The sequence below is a fragment of the Opisthocomus hoazin genome, chromosome 1, assembly GCF_030867145.1.
Source record: "Opisthocomus hoazin isolate bOpiHoa1 chromosome 1, bOpiHoa1.hap1, whole genome shotgun sequence".
Classification (NCBI taxonomy): domain Eukaryota; kingdom Metazoa; phylum Chordata; class Aves; order Opisthocomiformes; family Opisthocomidae; genus Opisthocomus; species Opisthocomus hoazin.
In genome coordinates this window covers 75,767,659-75,787,909 of record NC_134414.1, presented here as the reverse complement: position 1 = coordinate 75,787,909, position 20,251 = coordinate 75,767,659, and the positions used below count along the sequence as shown (strand labels likewise).

The window sequence follows — 20,251 nt, the reverse complement described above, 5'->3', positions numbered from 1 at the left end:
AGGCTGTTGACTTTCTCTCTTGAGAGTGAAAAAGAGGTTTTTGTACTTCCTGCAAAGCCTGTTGCTGTTGGTGGGAAATAAAGTCCCTAGGGTGAAGCATCGGAACCCAAACACTCTTCCATAAGCCTTGAGAACCACACAGAGCAGAGCTTATTTCCAGTCAGATATAATAATGCTGAGCTGATCTGTTGTTATTGTGTAACGCGATTAACCACATCCTCCCCCAGAAAAACAATAGAGCTGTCTTTCCTTATTAAGGTGACTACAGACCCTGGGAGGTATTAAAACAGCCGACTTTCCTCCTGAAGAAAACAGAGTTCTTTGTTCATTCTTGGCTGGCAAACACTCATGCAACGTGAAGTTACCAGAGAAATGTCTGCAGGTACCATGCTGGTGCAGCTATCCAGTGCAGCTGGATATCAGCAGAGTTGTGACACTTTTTTGCTGTTCTGGCGTGCTCTGACAGGCGCTTGTTCCCTGTCCTCACGGGCTTGGACTGTCCTGCTCCCTCTGCCCACACCCTCTCCGAGGCTGCCCTTTCTGTTGTGCCAGCACAGCTGCCTATCTGTGAAACCTGCCCAAGAATCAAACCAGCTGTGCTTTTGTTGTTCCTCTTGGCCTGTTATTTCTTAGGCAGATCTGTTTTCTGAACGGCCTGCCATCTAGGAACACATCATATTTTTTTCTGGCCCAGGAGAGGCAGGGAAGGCAAGGGTGGATGATTAGGATGCCATGAGAAGCACTGCTCCTAAAGCACAGTGTTGGTAGGGTTAAGCAGCTGTTTGATGGTCTCTGTTCTTGTGGCTATACTGTTTCCAGCGCTTGAGTATGGTCCTGCGGAGCCCCCTCTGTAGTTTGCAGTACCATGACAGGAACACACTGAGATAATGTCTCTTCTCTGGCCACATGTGTGGGTTTTAAGGATTTTTAGTGTGCATTGCATCTGATGGACTTTAGTTGCCCTGGTCAAGGGGTTCAGCGATAAACGTTGTATGCCATGGTAAGCAGCATGGTCTGACATCAGCTTCTGATGAAGGGTATTTTCTGCAACCAACACAACTTTTCTTCTATTTTTATCAAGATTCCTTTATCAAGATTCAGCACAATCTCAGTGCTGGCCATCCAGCACATTAAAGAGAAAAACATGATGGATCTTCAGGAAAGAGATAGCAGCCCTGTGCAGCTGCTTGTCAGAGGACACTGCAGAAGTAGGAACATGGGTTCCTGGGAGACCAGACTTGGAGGAGAGGCCCAATAGGAGGTGAATAAAACTGACAAAACATAACAGACTCAGGAAGTTCCTGGTGCTGAGAGCAACTGGAGGCTAGGGGAGTAGTGAGGTGCAATTATGGTCTATGCTGGCTATGATCTTGCTCATTACTTTTCCTAATAGTCCTTACTACAGAAACAGTACTGAGCTAGATCGTCTAAACCAGCACAGCTGTTGTGAGGTTTCTGTGACTTGGAACTATGACAGCATTAGAACAATGGAGCTATTCCACCAAGGTTTGCTGCCACCACTGTTGACAAGCATTCTTTCATGTCTTTTTTTCCCTATCCTTTATTGATGCTTAAATTCCATAAATGGAAAATCTTGGAAGGAATCATCTTGTCTGAACTGTAGACTTTCCAAAATTCATCATTATCCATTTCTTTTGTCTATCATTGCCTGTTCCTTCATGTCAATGAAGTCTGCTATCATTGTTTATTACATTGCCTCAACAGGTTCCACAGTTGCTTTTTGTTCTTGTGAAAATTTGTCATTTTCCGTGATTTCAGTAACCCCAACTTCAAATAGATGATTCCAGATCTGAGGTTTCCATTGTTTCTTGCAGTAAATTTATTCTTTGTCTTTTCAAGTTTTAATGGACCAGCTGAAGGGACTCTGTTGGTGAAAACCACCTGGAAATATTTTGCTAGAGCAGATTCTACTTCTTTTGTCATCACTATTCTTTTGCCTTAGTCTTTGGAACATAAATATTTTGCCTTGATGCTGATCATGCATTTACTGGTTTCTATTGGATATTAAATTTTGACTGAAACTTCTGGGTGCTTGTTCCTTCTCATTAATTTACCCAAAACTTCAGTGACAAGAAATTAGCTCCTTCTTTACCGACTTTATTTGACTCAAGTGATCAAAACAGAAGAAACAGGAGGTAGTAATAATCGAGTACAAACAAGCACAGTGAACTACAGTGAGTTCTGTTGACTGTTGACTCACAGACGCTTCTTTTGGCATGGTGCAGGGAGATGCATAGACTAGACATAAACGCAGTTATACCAGTGTATTTGGAATTGAACTTCTCCTAGAGTCAATATGAGCTTCTGAATAGTTATGACAAATACTATTTACAAACTCCTTGAATTCCAGTTTTTTAGCTATGACGAAAGGTGGAATAACACATAATAATGATGTGCAGCTGTTAGGTAGTGGTAGGATTTCTATGCTAGGCTTGCTGTTCTCCAGCTCTAAAGAGCAACAACAACAACATAAATAAAAGATAATCAGAATTACTCATTTCCACTTTAGCTGGAACACAGGAAATATTTACTAGCAAATGGTGTTTCCAGAAAGGAGTTAGAGGTGAAGTTGATGGGAAAAAAATGGTTACAGGTGGGAAGCTGACTGACTAACTGAAAGGAAACATAACTGAGAAGTATGCCCACTGAAGTGTATGATCTCAGGGTTTTTTTTGCACATAATCTGATTCCTCTTCATGCTGTCTAGGAGAGGTTGCAGTAACATTTGTTGCAGTACTTAATTGTGCATTTGGAATTTTCTTCTGAAATCTGAAGACCAGAGATGTGTCCCTCCTTTCCTCATGCTCTTCCTTGAAAATGTAGTTGAGGTGTGTTCTGTTATGCTGGGATGATATGGTAATCTCCTGTCATGATGAATATGCCAGAAAACATGCCACAATCTATTTCTTTTGTAATTTCCGTCTAGATTTAAAGTATTTACAGAGAATTAATTTTTCTTTGATTTAGTTTTTCTCATCAGACACATTCTTGTAGTGTAATTTAGTATTTTTGGAAACTTCATAATAATAACTTTCTTCAGAAAGACAATGCTAAGTAAACAGAATATTTCTAATAAGAATAATAACTCAAGGACTTTAATATCTCCCAGTTATTTTTCAAAGAGTATGTAATGTAGCAATTACTTTACAGATATACTTCCTTCATTGGCTTATCAGCCACAGAGTTGCTGTTCTACTTATGACTATTTTAAACTGTCTTTCCATCCTTTAGCATATGAATTCATAGAAAAAGAGTGCTTTTGCTGGTGATTTGGAGACAAGACAGATTAAACTGATTTTCTGGTTTTATTTTGCATGATAGACTGCCATTTCTGCTGAGCTCTTAAAATGCAAACTTTGTGGCTTCCCAAAGGTCAGATCTGACACCTGAAGTTTTGCTGGGTCAGAAAACCAACCTGACAGAAACTTTACACTGACTTTACAGTATCAATAAGCTTGGTGATAGCAGCAAGAGGAAAGTCTGTGGAAAAAGCTCTCCACACAAGCACTCTCATTCAGGTAACTTCTGGTTGTCTGAGAAAATTAGGATAAATTAATTTGCGTGAATGTGGTATTGCTTCTGTGAGATCCTGCAGAGCTAGAAATGTGACTCCTTATGGGCACTGTCTTTGCCCAAATTTAGACTCACACACCACCCAAAGGGAAAGGGATGGTTTAATATGCCCATCTGGTTAGTGGCAGAAAGTGACCTTCTCCTCTAAGACCTTCAGAGAGAGCTCTGCTCCCTAAATTGGCTGCTCTTGACTCTTCCTATGGACTGTAGAGAGCACTAATAGGAAATGCTTACTTCCACCCCCAGTCATGATGTAAGCTGGCTGTTTTCTGAGAATAGGTGCTAACGGAGCAGAAACGGATCTGATGATACAAAAAATCTGAACACATGGCACACCCCCGCTCAGTTCTTCAGTCTCACACTAGCCTTGTAGTTAGAGCAGTCATCAAGGAACTGGTGACCTGTCCTTCCCTAAAGGAGAACATGCTCCCTCAGCTCCTCCTAGGACACTTTCTGCTGCTTCTGAGGTAGCTGGGCCAATTTGTACCTGGTAGTGCAGTTTTACGTGCTGAAAGCAAATGTGAGGGAGCCCAACACTTAGGAGGAGTCAAAGCCTCAGAATACAAATTTCTTCTTAATGTCCATGCCCCACATGGCTAGAGTCAAATTCACTCTTCGCTGTTCCCTGTTTTCCACGTGATTTATAATCCTCAACACACGGCATCCCAGTTTCAGTGGGCAGGGTGGAGGGTTCTTCCCATGACGTAGAAGCCTCTAGAGACCTTGCAGTCACATGCAATTATTTAAATGAACCATGCAAGGTGACTAGCACTTGCTTGGGAGTCCAGTACACGGTGCACACTGACTCCGTGGAATCAAGCGTACCTGAGGCCTTAGATGACATGATTTGTCAGTCTTTGCAGGACATAAATTCACTGAACTTCTTTGCATTTTTAATAATTTTTATTACTTGTCTTTATTTCTGCACTGGGGGCGTGTTTGTACCCTGACAGATACTAACATGTCCATACTAGGTAATAAAACCAAGAGTCCTTCAATTTTCCTTTTTTTTGGCCTGCTTGTTGGAATTGCTATTTTGTAAACATAAAGAAGATGAATATAGTTTATCTTTGACACCGAGGGGTGATTTATCTAGAAACAGAGAGCCCAGAAGTGTCCAAACAGTGCAGCTGTTTTCATATACATGTTTTTTTCCAAATTTCCCACTTTAATGCAGATGGAGGATGCAGGTGATGTGGTGGCCCTGTCAAGCTGTGTACTGTGTCTACAGCCTTCTAGCTTACCTCTGTGTAACAATGTTTGCTTCGTATTTCAATGGCAATTTGAATAGGTTTCATTTCCTGTTGCACTCACATAGCACTGAGTGACCAGTTGAAAAAAAAATTACAAAAGTGGAGTGATGGTCAGCGAGGCAATGCCTATAGTGAAAGAGTGTGGCTCCAGAACTGTAGCTCATGTGCTGCTGAGCAGGATGGCCATGGGCCCTGGTGTCTATCACAGGTGAGTGAACTCAGTGAGGCTTCAGCAAAACTCAGTGCTGTGGCACTTAAGTGACTGGTAAGAAACACCGAAGAAGAGACTGTGCCAGGAACTCTGTTTCCCAAAAGGGCTTTCACACTTCAGTGAAACTGGGATTTGGAACAGGAAACAATCTCTCGGCATAAAATGATAGGTTTCTTTGCTTAGATATGCCAAAACTTGCCACCTTACATTTATTCTCAGTACTCCGAGGATATGTTGCATCAATATAACAACATTTCCTGGTTTGTTCTCTGTTCTTTTGCTAACAACTCCTCACAATCTGTTTGCTGTCTTGACAGCTGCTGAACAGCAGGCTGTTTTCAGAGAAAATCCCAAATGACCCCAAGATGTCCTTCCCAGGTAGTGAAAGCAGATCACTTTCAATGTGTTGGTCAGATTCTCCAAAAGTAGTGCTTTGTGTGTATCAATATCTAACAATACCAAGCCAAATAAAGCTAGAGGACATCTGATCTCATGAGATTTCCCATGAAAATTTTTCTGCTGTTGAAAAGCAATCATTCTGCTACAGAACTGACTGACAGAGTGGCCTTTTGCATTTCAATTGGTTTCACAGGAACTATGAAACTTCCAACATTTGGGTCCTGTCCTACAGCCTCAGTCCTGGACTGGTGTGTCTGGGACCCACAAGTAGTTAGTATGGCTGTCGGGCTCTGGGGTGTGATGAAGCTGTGATGTGGTAAGGGGAGAGAGATGTTCCTGCTCAGGTCATACCATTCAGAGCATGGTCTTCACTGCTAATGTGGGAGGTCTTGAGCAAGTTTGCTTCTGTAGGCTATTAACTGCGGAGAAAAAAATTTTAGGAACAGTTTGGCCTCTGTTCATGGACTCTGAGAACAATCAGGAGTGCTTCAAACCTGTAGCTCTTGCAGGCACTGAGGTCCTCAGAAGCTGCTAGGAGACCATGCAAGCTCTGCTGCTGGCTGTGGAAATGAGGTGGAGCAGAGATGTTTCTAATCAAACATTTTTGGGTAAAAAGACAAGAACTGAACTCCATTTCTCACTGAATCCATGCTGAGGACTCATATTTTTAGTGTAGGTGTTAATTAGCTGTGGGTTAATCTCCTCATAGAGGCTCTTGGGGAGCTTGTGCTCCAGTGCCTCCGAGAGCTGCCATCCAGAAGTCATCAGTGGACCAAAAGTCCATAGAATAAATGGCTTTGAAAAATGTTTGCCTAATGTGAAGGGACTCCACCATTCAGCACTGAACTCCTGTGTAGTAGTGGGTTGCCCATATGATACCATCTGCATCCTATAGGGAAAGCAGATGAGGTATGGCTTCTCCTGTATCTTCCCAGCAACAGCTGCTTTTTATAGGCACCTGCCAGGCTAAATCGCTGTACACAAAGATCTCTCAAATCTGTGAAGTAGCCCTGGTGAAGACCTGCCTGGGATTACTATAGGCCATAGTTACATACAGGTTATTTTCCATGTGGAATCCTACAGAAACGAGGAGTTTGACCTGGGGGTGAACAGAAAGGTGAGCAATGGATACACCAAGACTGTGTTATTCAGAAGGAGTAGGCATGGTGACCATGGATGAGAGGAAATATCTTGTTCTTAGATTGATGTGGAAAGAAGCTTGGTTCCTGGAACAGATCATCTCCCAGGAACAGCTCATCTCCCAAGAAGACTTGCAGGAAATCATGTGGATTGCTGCAAGAAGGTTTTCCATAAACAGAGGAGTTCTGGTTAGCAAGGGGAGAGAAAAAAGATTGTGTTGAGTTTGTATTTTCATGGTGAAAGAAACAAGCCTGAGACCTCAGGTAATAAGTGCTGAAGGGGAACTCTGTGTGCCATTTGATGTCTCCACAGCTTACAGACATAGGCAGCTTTCTATATTCCCAAAATTTCTTGCAGTTGGCCAAACTGGATACATACAGTTCTACAATAAAAAGCCCAATTGCTGACATAGTCTGTCCCAGTTTTCACGTAACTAACTGCTGGGAGACAGGGCCAGAGAAGGTTTTCATGTTCATAGCCCTCCCTGCTTTGACAAATGCTCAAAGGTGTAAGGATTAGGTGCCGTAAGGATTTCTGAACTCTAGCAGGGAACTCCTTGGGGTCTGGACATCCGGCTGCTTCAACTATAGAAAAACTAACAAAAATGATGTATGTTTTTTATTCTAGAAAAAAGGAGCTGAGTGACATTTCCTTTTCACAGGAAAAGCTTGAAAGTTCTAGGTTTCGTGCGAAGCCTTGTTTTTCTTTGGATAATATTTTCAACTTTCAGGGAATGCAAGCTCCAAGTTGCAGCCATATCTGATAGTAAATACAAAGAGAGAATTATCACAGAAAATGTTCTTCTAAAAATCCAGTCCATAAACTATAGACAAAATAAGACATTTTCTTAAATAGTGATATTATAAAAAATATAAATAATTTTTTGCAACTAAAGGTCTGCTCCTGCATGCTGCCAGTATGTCATGACCCTCTTTTGTCAGTAAGACATTAGCTTCCAGTAATTCATATACATTAAGGAACAAACAAGACTATTTAGTAAGAAGTCATTACAAACAATATCCTTTGTCAGCGAATTATCTTCAGTGACTTTCCAGAGAATCCCAATTCCTTTTTCTTATGTAAATTAATGAGAACTGTGTCCTTCGCTTCCCAGTTATGATTTCCAGAATGCCATGGATTTGTGGAAGCTTCTTCCTAAGAAATCATGTAAAAAAACCTCATTCTTAGGGAAGAGGTTAGATAAGAACAACAATGATGTGCTGAGTAGCATTCTGTTTCCACAGTAATGGGAATGGGTACTGCACAGGAGGAGGTCAGCTTCTCATGCACTCTGAGGGGAGGGTTGGCTGTAAGGGCCTGGGACTTCTGGAATTAGTCTCTGCTCTTCCACCAAGCAATGACTGCTTGGATCTAATGGTCCTTGACTTAAAATTTGGAAGGTTTCACTGAGGCATATCTTGGCTGTGCCTTGAAGTTATTTGGACACAGGAGGGCTGGTTTGTTCAGCTTTTCTTTTGTGGATAACCTTTGGATAGGTTTCTTGCCTAAAGATACTTGCCTGCTTAGACCCACTCTCACCTCTGTACTGTAAGACACTCTGGCATCCAAGGACAGGACCACACGTGGGAGTGGAAGATCCTGGAGACTCAATGGAGTATTTTTATTTGCATAAGAGCAGCAGATATGCTGCACCAATCCTCTCTCTGTTGGGCTTTGTGGTCTCCTCGGGGATGCTGCTGGTGGCGCCGTGACATTCGGAACAGCTGTTATTATTTTAATTCTGTCTGGCTGTATCCAGCCTTTGTGGGATGGTGGCGCAGCCGCTTTCCTTTTGGGACAAGGCATGGAGCAGAGAAAATCAGAACTTCTTTAGAAAGGGAATCTGGTTTTAAGTAACAAAGGCTTTGGTGATGATGTTAAAATTGTTGTTTGAATATTGTCCTTGGCCTGTCAAGCATGACTATCATTGGTAAGATCTTTTATAAACTGCATCCCAAGTAACCTGTCGATGTGCAACCCAAAGGCAAATACACACCAGCCACATCAAAAAGGGCAGATATAATTCTTATTACTCTTCCTTCAAGATATTCTCACCTCCATTTTGCATCCTCTGAACTTTAATACAGTAGCTGGCAACTTTAGTGGAGCCCAAAACCTCATAAAAGACTTAATAGCTCTGCCTTGGTGGGATGAAGGAGAAAGATGAGTATAGTGAAAATACTGATGGCTTTGTAATACTTAAATTCTTATTAATATTTTTTTATGCCCACATGAATGTCCTCATCTACTGTTGTTTGGGACCCTGGCATGTCTTAATGGTGCAGTCTGTCAGTCACAGAGAAGACTGCCTGTCTTAAATGTCGTAGGACTCCCATCTGGGTTCTGAAACCAGCTCCTTTCCATAGACAGTGAGATGCAGGAAGGGGATGGTGTGCTCTGACATCTCATCTCAGTCCTTGGGCATGTGCCTCTGTGTGGTGGATTGACCTTGGATGGCTGCCCACCAAGTTACTCCATCACTCCCCCTCCATCAATAGGACAGGAGGAGAAAATATGACTAAAAGCCCATGGGTCGAGATAAGGACAGGGAGATCACTTACCAATTACCATCACGAGCAAAACAGACGTGACTTGGGGAAATTAGTTTAATTTATTTCCTATTAATAAGAGTAGTATAGTGAGAAACAAAACTAAAAACACCCTCCCTCCCTCCCACCCGTCTCTTCTTTGCAAACTCCATTTCACTCCCAACCGACCCTTCTACCTCCTCCCCCTGCGTGGCACAGGGGGATGGGGAATGGGTCAGTTCATAATGCTTCATCTTTGCTGCTCCTTCTTCCTCACGCTCTTCCCCTGCTGCAGTGTGGGGTCCCTTCCATGGGAGACAGTCCTTCACAAACTTCTCCACTGTGAAGCCACCCCGGCAGTGCCCCCTCCCCTAAGCTTTGCCACATAAACTAAATGGACTCTGGTTAGGCACACACCCCGCCCAACAGTGTCTTCTTGGGATAACTGTCTCAAAGTTCTCAATGAGAGGAACCAGCAGAACTGTTTGGGGACCAGCCTATTCATCTTTATTGCAATGTGGGTGGTAATAGGATTGTGTGATTAATGATAAAGACTAGGGGCAACTCTTACCTGGGGAAAGAGGAGTCCATCCTCATCAGTATAATATAACCCTTGAAAAATCTAATTTCCCTTTTTCACACAGCATGGGGTGCTTGTGCTAGCCGCAAGTATGGCACCACAACACAGAGGAACAGGAAGGACCCTGCAACCTCAGTAGGGTGGATCCCCAAGACCTAAAAAACATTAGACCTACCACAGGTGTGAACACACCCAACAGCAACTTCCCCTGCCATCCGACCATTTACTAGCTCCACCAGTGCTGCCTAGGTTGGCCTCAACAAACATATATATAGTGGAACATTCCCTGCCAGGGTCACTTCTGTCCAGGTGTCCCCTACTGTGTGTAGTGAGAGTCTGCAAGGGGTGTGTGTGTGTGCAATTATTACCCAGCAGTTATTTCCTGGCTAATAGAGGTAGGTATTAGACAGCTAGGACTAATATGCTGCTAGACTAAGCACTGTTTCTTGGAGCAGAGTGAACCCTGATGTTGCTGAGTTGCTGTTTTCCTGTCTCTGCTTTTTATCTGAGGATTTTATCTTTTTTTGTGACATCGTTTTTCTTCTTGAATGCTTGAACTCCTAACTCATATGATCTCAATAACATCATTCTATCTGGGTTTTCACTATTGTATCTAGCACAGCTTTAACTCACATACTTTTCACAGCTCAGGAGTAATTTCACCAACACAATTGAGTGAAGTTCATACAGCCATGCTGCACTAAAATCAGCCATTGATTCACAGACAGCTGAGACTCTGGGCTATCGACTCCTAGTGCTGGTAAGGAACTGTGGGGCCAACTACAGCACGCCGATACCAATACCAATTTTTTCTTTAAGGTCTAACACTTAGTGGCAGGTCCACTAGGTTCCCAGCAAACTCTTCCGGTGCTTTGCTACTTTTCCAGTTAAAAGGTTTTTCATGCTGTCTTGCCTAACTATTCCCTGCTTCGGTTTAAGCCCATTACTTCTTGACCTCTTTGCTTGGAGAACAGATTGTTTTCTTTCTTGATGAAGTACTATGCGTACAGGCTGCCAAAGGAGCATGATGCATCGAACTCCTTGAAGAAATTTCTTGACGAATTTCTGTAAGCATATTTTCCCGTACGTTTATCAAACAGGAATTTTTTTGGAAGCTGGCCTAAAAGCTATGAAGTGTTCAACATTGACTGTAGTTTCTTATGAAATCTACAGAATGGCTTTTGCTCAGCTGGCAACTATTGCCTTTAGCCAGGAGCTCAGTTTCCCACCTGCATCACAATTTAGCAACAACCTGGGCATGGGGAATGGACTACAAGATGAGGGGCTCTGCTGAGGTATGGAGCAACACAGTGAGCGTCTTTGATCTAAGTTTCAGTGGACTTTGTGACAGAAGAACTTATTCTGTAGCCAAGCAATGGAAGTTAGCTTGACCTGAATGTATTTAACATTTCCCTAGAGTAACCTGACATGTCATGGTGAGAGGATGCTGAATCTACCACTGAATACAGACGGTTACTTCAGACTTTTTGCCAGAGTTTCTATCATCAGGAAATGAGGAAGGCCTTGATTCCAATGAAACTGCATGAACCTGAGCAGGGGAAGGTTTGTGAGCTTTTCACAGTAGGGATCTGAGCTGACCCTGACGGGTTGACCAAAGCACTGTGAGACTTCATTGCTGCAGGATTGTGGGTTTTTTTAGCTCTTTTCCATTTTTTGTGTCATATCGGAGTGGAACCCTCAGACCACTTCAAAGGAAATGCTATACCAAGAACTAGGGAAAGCATGGGTGTGAAATCAGTAAGATTTATGCATACTGGCATATAACTGCTAAGTCTTTGTGTATTGATGTGGAGTTGCTGCGTGCTGACAGCAGAGCTCCAGGAACACTGAAAGTGATAAATGGTATTCATAACTCTGCCAGGGAAGAATAAGTGCTTGAACGACCACAGTACAAAATCTTCTTGTCTGGTTAAAGAAAGAATGAACATTTGATTTTGAAAATGTCTTTTAGGGGTTATTCTGCTAAGATGTACAAAGCTGATTTGTCCCCTGGAATTTGGCTGATTTGGTACTGAAATGACCCCTTTAGACTGGCTGCTGTACAAGAAGGGCATAGTTTGGGACCTTTGGTCTGATGGGTCCAGGTTTAGTGCTGGTGCTGGGAAGGCTGCTCAGCAGTCTTCAGCAGTGCTCCCTAAAACTGTCTTTCTGACATTCAGTGGCCCATATGCTCTCCTGAAAACCTACTCTTGTGGGTCGCTGTACACTGGGTCACGTCCACCACCGCAGTGACTTCTCCCTCTCTCTCTCTCTCTCTCGCTCTCTCTCTCTCGCTCTCTCTCGCTCTCTCTCTCTCGCTCTCTCGCTCTCCCGGAGTTGCTGCTGGATTTCCTGTGGAACTGGTCTGACACTCCAGCCTTCTTTCCCTCAAAAACTTCATTTAGCTGCTGACATAGCAGCCTTTTTTATCAGCTTGGCTTCAGTGAAGCAGTTTCCTTCACTAAAACCTGTTCCTGGTGCTCCAGGGAATTTAGAGCTGTTCTCTGGGAGCTGCTGCCTGACTAGACGAGGCAAAGCTGTCACTTGTTTCCAAACAAAATCTGTTTGAAAGCACCCTCTGCAGGCTGAGCATCCCTTCTTTGTTCTCCCCGGGCGTGTGAGAAAGCCAATAACCAGCCAGCAGGTTTATTGCAGTAAAATCATGCTAAACCGGAATAATTTGTGATTAGTGGAAAACCTATGGTATTGGTAAAAGTTATCTGATTAATTGGAACTGTGAGCTGTCATCTCTGAAACTTACTTAAGGTTACTACAGTAATTTGCATGTTCTGCTCTGTTCAGTGGGAGGTGTCTCAAAATGAAGCTCTATTATCTTGCTCCTACAGATATGAATTGCACAAGCAAGTTAGAAAGGGTTCCCAGTGGTATCTGGTACAAGTTACGGCAGAGAAATCAGTGCAAAGGACCCAGCCACAGACAGCAAGCTACTTCTCTGCTTTCTGAATTTTCCAGATGGTAGGTCAAATTTTTATATTATTGTTTAACCTAAAATAACTGAAGTATTTTATAGGAAAGTTGATTTCAGTTCACTTATGTGCTTCTTATCTCAAGAAAAAAATTGGATTAAAATAGTGGATATGCATACGTGACAGACAAATAATTTCGGGACCAACGTAAAGATTTACCTTATGATGAAGTGTATTTAGAAATGGATTTGCCCTCAGTTTTCTGGCAGGTATTTTTGCTAATTATTTAAAGACAGAAAATATTTACTGTGCAATGGATTTTTAAGAGTTTAGTATATTTATGTACTTTCTTGCTTACTTCAAAATGTTTTGTAAGGATAATGTGTATATCAATTCTAGTATTTCCAGACTTTAGTATTGAAATTCCTGTTTTACACTTACAGCTGTAACTAGTGTAGGTGTTAACTATTGTGAGTATTAGGTCTGGAATAAGTTCAGTGTTACTGTTGCTATCTTAATAGCCCATTTTCAGTCAGAATGGATTTTCTGGTTTGATAATAGAATGAAGATAACTTTCAAAAGGTGAATGAATGAATGAATTCTATGTCTTAGTAAACAAATCTCACACAACTGCTATTTTATGTTATGTTTACATTGTAAAGTCTGTTAAGCTTCTTAAAGTAGAAATTGCAATAACATTTCCAAGTTTTGTTAGTATGAAAGGCATGATACTTTAATAATGTTTGTTCACTTGTATAAACAGTATTATAAACAGTTTTGTTGCTAAATACATTTTTGGAAAAAATCACAAGTATGTTACTAACACAGTTGCCTTTGGAGAAGCAAGGAATCAAGCCCTATAGACTACTGCTTCTGCAACAGAAGTAGAGGGTTCCCAGTTCTTTCATTTTCCTTTGATATTGGATCATTAGGGGCTAGATTTTGATCAGATATTTATCCCAAAACTCTGTATTTGGATCTAGTGCTTTTTCAGCATCATACTGGAGTTTTCCTTCACAGAGCTTAGAATTAAGCTCATAACATACAGTTATTGTGAGCTATAGGAAGAAAGAGATTTATGGAAAATGTCTCCTTATCTTTTTTCCCCTGAATATTAGTAATCTCAATTTATGGTATACTGAGGACCCAAAAATCTGTTACGCAGATTTTACTTTGGACAAATGTAGTAAAATAGAAGTTCTAAATAAATCTTCAAAGAAGACAGAGAACTCATAACTATTTCCAGAAATTATGGCCTTTGTCTCTCAGTGCTTCAAGCTAGAGGAACTTCTTCCTTTTGATTGTGGGATGTGAGGTGTCATAGTGTCTTTGTCTGGTGCCTCGTAATACCCTTTTTATTTGACCTAAGCGTCATGGACATGTGGATGCTTTCACCTTGCTTTGCTCAGAGTAATGCCACAAGCTGTAAGGCACTAGTGAACCAGTCCCTCTCTTTCTATTTGCTGTCTAGAACTGCAACCTCTGTCTCAACTGTTATTGAGGTAATTTGGCAGTTTGCTGCTGATTTTGGAAGACGCAAGCAGAAACACATTGTTCTTTTAATTGCCAGAGCTCTTTGTATTTTCAGGGAACATTCCTCTTTAATTAAAGCCCCATATATTGCATGTATTCGCACACACAGACTCCAAACTCTACTTAAGCTGCCACCAACACACAGCAACTTAAAAATGGGGGAAAAATCAATAAAGCAATCATCAAAGTTAGGCAGGGAGAATCTGTCCTTTCAGCACAACTATTTTGCACTGTTTTGGTGCAGGCCGGTAGCCAAGTAAGTGTAAGGTCTCTCAAAGACCTTTTTTGAGAAACAGCAGGCTAAATACAACAACTGGCAAGTATGACAATCGGCAAATACAAATTGCTTACTCCTGGATCATTCTGGCACTTGTTGGAAGATTTGATGAGGGCAAGTTGTTGGCTGTCTCCATTCCTGGACAAAGCTGTATCTCAAAAACAGAGAAAGCACAGCTCCTTGCAACTTTTTGTTAATCACCAGCCTTCCATTTCTAGGGATGTGATGGTTCTGGCAATATGGGACTCACTTGTATCTCAAATAGTGCTATCGCTTGTGGCCAGATACAAAATAAGCACATACAAATAAAATACCAAATGAGAAAGCACCTGATTTCAGACAGTCTTCAAATCTAGGCTATGAAACTGATTTTTCTTAAAAATCTGTTGCTTCACTTTTTGTCTTCATGCTGAAGCATCTCCTTGCTTAAATAAAATAGCTTTAAAAAGTAGTAGGGCAGTTAGTATAACTGCTGGTGTACATCACGGGGGCAAATAAGTTTGTGGAACAGAACCAAACATGTGGAGAGTAAAGGCTCCAAGCAGAGAAGGAATATTCTGAATATTTTTTTAATGTCTATTTAATTGCTCAAATAATCTAATGATATTAAATTTTATTTATTATTCAGCTTAGAGTTCTTCACTTAGCTGATTCTTAGGGTCTCTTTGGAGACTTCACTGCTGAGACTCAGTCGATACAGATGTATCCAATCTCAGCTGTATGAACTAGCCCTGCTGTAGCTAGTGTTTTGTGTATCACGTTTGCTTATGTGTATACACAAACATGTGTTTTGCTTGCTGTAGGCATTCAGCATCTGATGGCCCAGCACTGTGGAAGGCTGCATAAATGCCCCTTGGAGAGATTCACCTTCCCTTGTTACACTGCTGGTTCTGGTTACATATACCCTGCTGCAGTCCCAGACGTGTCAGTCAGTCCCTTTCCGGAAGAAGCAAGCCATTCCAAATGTATGTGGGTACTACACAGTTTAAAGTCAGCTTGCAAAACTGGCCATCTGGCTGGGCAGAAGGACCTTTTAGGAAGAAAAGGTGTCCTCTGCATAAGCCAATGCTGAGTAGCAAAGTCACAAGTATCTGGAGATGGTGAATTATTGGGAATGATCAATAATGGCTCTTCTGAGCTGCAAGTGAAAAAAAGTAATTTCTGTATGAAAAAACAAGTGAGACATAGGCTAACCAGAGCTGATTTGAACCAGTAATATTAGGTACAGTGACTGGTAGTGAAAGACAGACAGTTAACTAGAGTGGAAATTCGTGCAGAGAATGAAGTGGTGTTTTAGAGCAGATTTGTATCACAGCAAGACTCAGTGAAACCCAGCCAAGGAAAATTGGTTCTCAGAAAGATTAGAGCTACATAGCAGTGTTTCTATTTTACCCAGAGAGACAGAAATGGAGCAGGTAGATATCTCATGGATTGTGGAAATGAGGTGCTCACTGCAGTATGCCAGAGAAACCTTCATCACGTGCTCCTGATGTGCTGTTCAGGAGATTGAGACACCATCTATCTGTCAAACGCTACTCATATCACCTGAATAGTGAACTAGTTTCCAAATATGTGCAGGGCATTTGCAGCTCATTTTCTTTCTCAGGAGAATATGGAGCCATAAGTCCCCATATCATTTTTCAACTGTGATCGAAGTAGACCTTAGCTGATGAATGAAGTCAACAGAGTTGCTGGCAGATGCAAATCTGTTTAGGTCCTCAACTGGATCCAGCCCTCTAATAATCAGGATGTGTGAAACTCAGTTCCCCATTCCCTCCTGTTGATGTAGTTTGCTCCCTGGCAGTGTCAGAAAGAAGTTCTAGGAGCAAGCCTTCTGCTCCAAAGGATGAACAAAGACAAATGCTTTGCTGTGTTGATGCCGTGAGTTTTTTTGTGTGCTGTTTTGCTCTGTATCTTTCTTCCCTGAGGGCCTACCCTGTCCCAGGCCCCTCCTGAACCCTCTTCTGGGCCAACTCATTCATTTTTTCCAGGACAAAACTCGTGATATTTGTTGTGCTGAAAAGTACCTTCTAAAAATCTATTAACCTGGCCTAAGATTTCCTTAAAATTAAAGAAATCAGTAGACTGCATGCACTTGTATGTGGTGCTTTTCTCCAGCTCTAATGAAAACGAATAGCTTCTCATGCACATTCTTTCTGGGAGGTACTGGCTGGTCACTCACTTCATGCAAAAGGCATGGCGTCAGCCTTGCCATGACATTAATGCTGGGATGCTGCTTTTTCAGTCTAAACCTCCTCTTTTCTGTGATTTGTGAGTATCCCTGCAAAATACCTACATTGAAATTCTCACGCTTTTCTCTTCCAACACTACATTTTATTATTATTTTAAGAGTTTAAGAATAAACCTTGGATATTATTAAACTCTCTAAAAGAAGAATCTTTCCATATCAATACAAAGCCGATGACATTTCTGAAAGCTAAAAATCGCGTTTGTTCTGAATTTCAGACTTGGCGCAAACGTAGATCTTGATAATGTCTGTCAATGTTTGTTTAGTCTGGAAATCTTTGGCACCAAAATAAAAGTTCCTTGCAGCAAGTGTGACGACAGTATTTACCCTGCCTGTGCATTTCTTGCCTATTTTTCACTACTCCCCTTGTGCTCAATCTGTGCAAGATAAATTATAATTTGTTTCTAACTTGGTGTCTCTTGAAAACTTATCTTCTATCTGTAGAACCATGAGACTGCTTCTTCCTTGTACATGACAGTAGAACCCACCGCTCTGTGATCTGCAGCGAGGGACAGCATTCAAGTGAAGGGTTTATTAATGGTAAGCAGAATGCTTGCAGCTGCGTCGTATAGCTGGTTTGCATGCCTGCTGTCTCCTGAGATATTTCTAGATTAGGTCAACTTAATGTCCACAGACAAACAAGCAGTTTCTTTATTAAAGAGCTTTGCTGGAGGCTGCTTGAGCCACACCATGAGATGTGAGTTATAGCAGGTGCATATCAGTTAGAGAGAAATGAAGACATCTGTGAGGCATGGGATCCGCTGTTACCTGAGTATAATATATGTTCCTATACCTCCCTTTTCAGTCCATTTCTTCAGTTCCCCTTCAGGTTAATATTGCTGGTGGCACTCACCTGGTTTGTTCTTACTGCTATACACCAATATAGAGAAGATGTCACTGAAGATACCTCCACTTCCACAGAAAGCCAAAAAGGTCTTGTGCACCTAAGCAGTTGATTGGATGAAACCTTAATTCAAAGCCAGGGTATCTATTTTCAAAACCAGGATCTATCCTTTTCTAAACTGAGGTATAATTTTTCTGCACTTGGCTGTGAAGAGAATGCCAACGTACATTTAGCTTCCTTTCAAGAATAACAACGAAGAAAGAAGAGGCTTCTGCCTGAGGCCCACCATGGCAGAGTAATTCCCCCACCCCCATTAAACTAAGTCATAACAGCAGTTTCAATCGAACACCACTACTGCATTGATTATGGAACAAAGAGCATAATCTCAAAGCTGCAAAACTGCTGCTACACACACACACACTCGCTCTGTGCAGAGCAGCTCACATGATGCATTTTATCATTGCATGATACAATTATCTGTTAGTAGATGTACATCTGTACCATGGCAATAGCATAACCGATGCAGTCAAAGGATATTTTGAGATATCGATGTTTTTCTTTTTGGTTTAGAAATATGATGGGGTATGTACATTTGATCCTCTTATCTGCCTTCCTCTCGGTTTCCATGGCATCCGAAACATGTAAGTCACATTTTAAAAATACTTTCTGATGAGATTTATTCTGTAGAAATGCGTAGGCTGTTCCCAAACTGATCATTTTTGTTAAACCTAAAATTAGCTAGTTTACCTCAAGCCACAAATCATAGCTTAAAAACTAGCTTTATGTGTTTTCTCTGTATGTTAAAGTGCACTGAGTACTGTCCATTTTTGTGACATTAAGTCTGGATTCTACTTCTGCTTCTTGGCATCTCTGCAAGCAAAAAGAAAAGGGTCTTTTTGAAAGGATTTGAGAGTAGCTGGTGTTCCAGGCCCCAGCTGGGCAAAGTCTCCAAGAGCATCCTTAAATTGCCCTGAACAGGGCATGTGTGTGTGCATCTTGCTGAACCAGGGACGTAACTGGGGGCTGTGCTCACTAAAAATGCTTTTTAATGTCCAGGTTTTGGGGGTGTTAACGCACGAGTGCAACGTAACAATAAGATTTCCCCACACATTGGGGATATTCAAAACAGCAAGCTCTTTCTGACGGGTCAGCTCAGTTGGCTCAGCTATATAATGCTGCCCAGTGACACAGCCTCACATAGCACTCGCGTAGTTCTAGTCTCCAGCTGAGCTGCTTATTTGTTTGAAAAATATTGTAAGATATGTTTTCCCCATATTCTAAATTTTACAATATGAATGCTCAGTTTCAAATGATTTAGGTGTACTAAGAGGCCAAATTCTGCTGAAGAATTTGCCAAGATAATTTTCACTGATGTCACTGAGTATAGATGAGGCCTCTCACTTTCTACGTGTCCCCTCTCCTCCTCTATTTTCTTCTTGAAGAAAGGAAAAATGCGTTCCTCCTTTGGTGGGGCAATGCTCCCTTTCCTGACACCCCTCAAATGTCCCACTGTGTTTGCAAGGCTCATGGGTGGGAATGCTGTTAAAATGATGGGCTTGGGGTTAGTCATACCTGATGTGGCTAATTTAGGGGCCTGAATTAGTAAGTAAGGCGACATGTAATGTCAGTGGAGAAGGACCACTTCTTTAGAAAGAACCAGAGCAGAAGCCAAGTGTTCACCATGTAGAGAGACTTACCACCTGATTTGTGCACTTAAGTGTCTGAAGCCAGATGCTGGCAATACTCCCACAAAGTGCTATTTTTGATAGACATTCTCTATTTGGTTTAGCTTTTTGGTTACCTGCTCTCATTTTTGTGCTCCCTTATATACTGTAGCTCCTCTGTCAATCTCAATCTTTGTCCAGTCTCCATCCTTGCTCGTTTTCTCATCTTTCTCTTCTCCAAAGTTCAATTTAGCTTTCAGATTAGCATTTCTGTTTTCAGCAGTCAGTTCACTATTCAGGTTCCTGGGCACTTAAACATCTGTCAAAATTGCTTGACTCAAGTTTCTCTGGACCAGTTTCAGTATTCAAAAGTAGAAATATACTCAGTTAAAAAAAAAAATGTCTTACTCCCAACTCCTTCCTCCTTTTTCTTTTGTGTGAGTGTGTATGGTTTGCTTCCTATGCTTCTTACCTGTCTCTTATTCTTTTCTGGCATCTTTTCACCTTCCCATCAGATTCTTCCTTTCAGTCTGTTGTATTTCTTTTATTTTTTTTCACGTTTTTGTGAACTTCAGAGGGAAGGTCTTCTAGCTTTTGTGTTTTTTTGGTTTTTTTGATGATCCTATCTACAGACTTCCTCCTCCTAGTTTTTTCTTCAGTGAAAGAAAAAATTTTTGATTTCCTTTTTCTATATTAAAAAGGCAGAGCAAGAGCTCTTTTCTGTTGTAGAAATAAATATTAATTACACTGTATAACTAAGGAAAGCTAACTTCATAATACAGCATTAAAACCAGTGCTTTTCTTTGTGTTTAAAGTCCTGTTTTGAATAAAACCAGAATTTCAAGCAAACATTTGCATAAGAAGTTAATTTCAAAAAATCAATGTTTTCCCATTAAAATATCATATTTTTTAGTGTATCTCTTGTTTGAATCTAGGGTAGGTTTATTTTTTTTAATTCTGTCCCATGCATTAATTACTATTTTTGCAAATAAATGGCTCGATAACTCAAGGTAAACAAATTTTTTCTTGAAAAAAATCCAGTGAGAATAAGTT

General features: G+C 41.3%; 1 protein-coding gene across 3 annotated transcripts in view; it reads left to right on the top strand.

Annotated features, from left to right (window-relative positions):
• IL1RL1 (interleukin 1 receptor like 1) overlaps positions 1–20,251 on the top strand; it is a 42,268-nt gene that overhangs the window by 1,156 nt on the left and 20,861 nt on the right. For 2 of the 3 annotated variants that reach the window (XM_075426425.1, XM_075426437.1), the window contains exons 2-4: positions 12,552–12,681; positions 17,135–17,230; positions 18,105–18,175. In XM_075426425.1, the coding sequence (XP_075282540.1) occupies positions 18,109–18,175 (67 nt within the window). In that variant the 5' untranslated portion in view covers positions 12,552–12,681; positions 17,135–17,230; positions 18,105–18,108. Of the gene's footprint in view, positions 1–12,454; positions 12,472–12,551; positions 12,682–17,134; positions 17,231–18,104; positions 18,176–20,251 lie in introns of those variants that run through there. The other variant, XM_075426433.1, reaches the window with a different exon arrangement.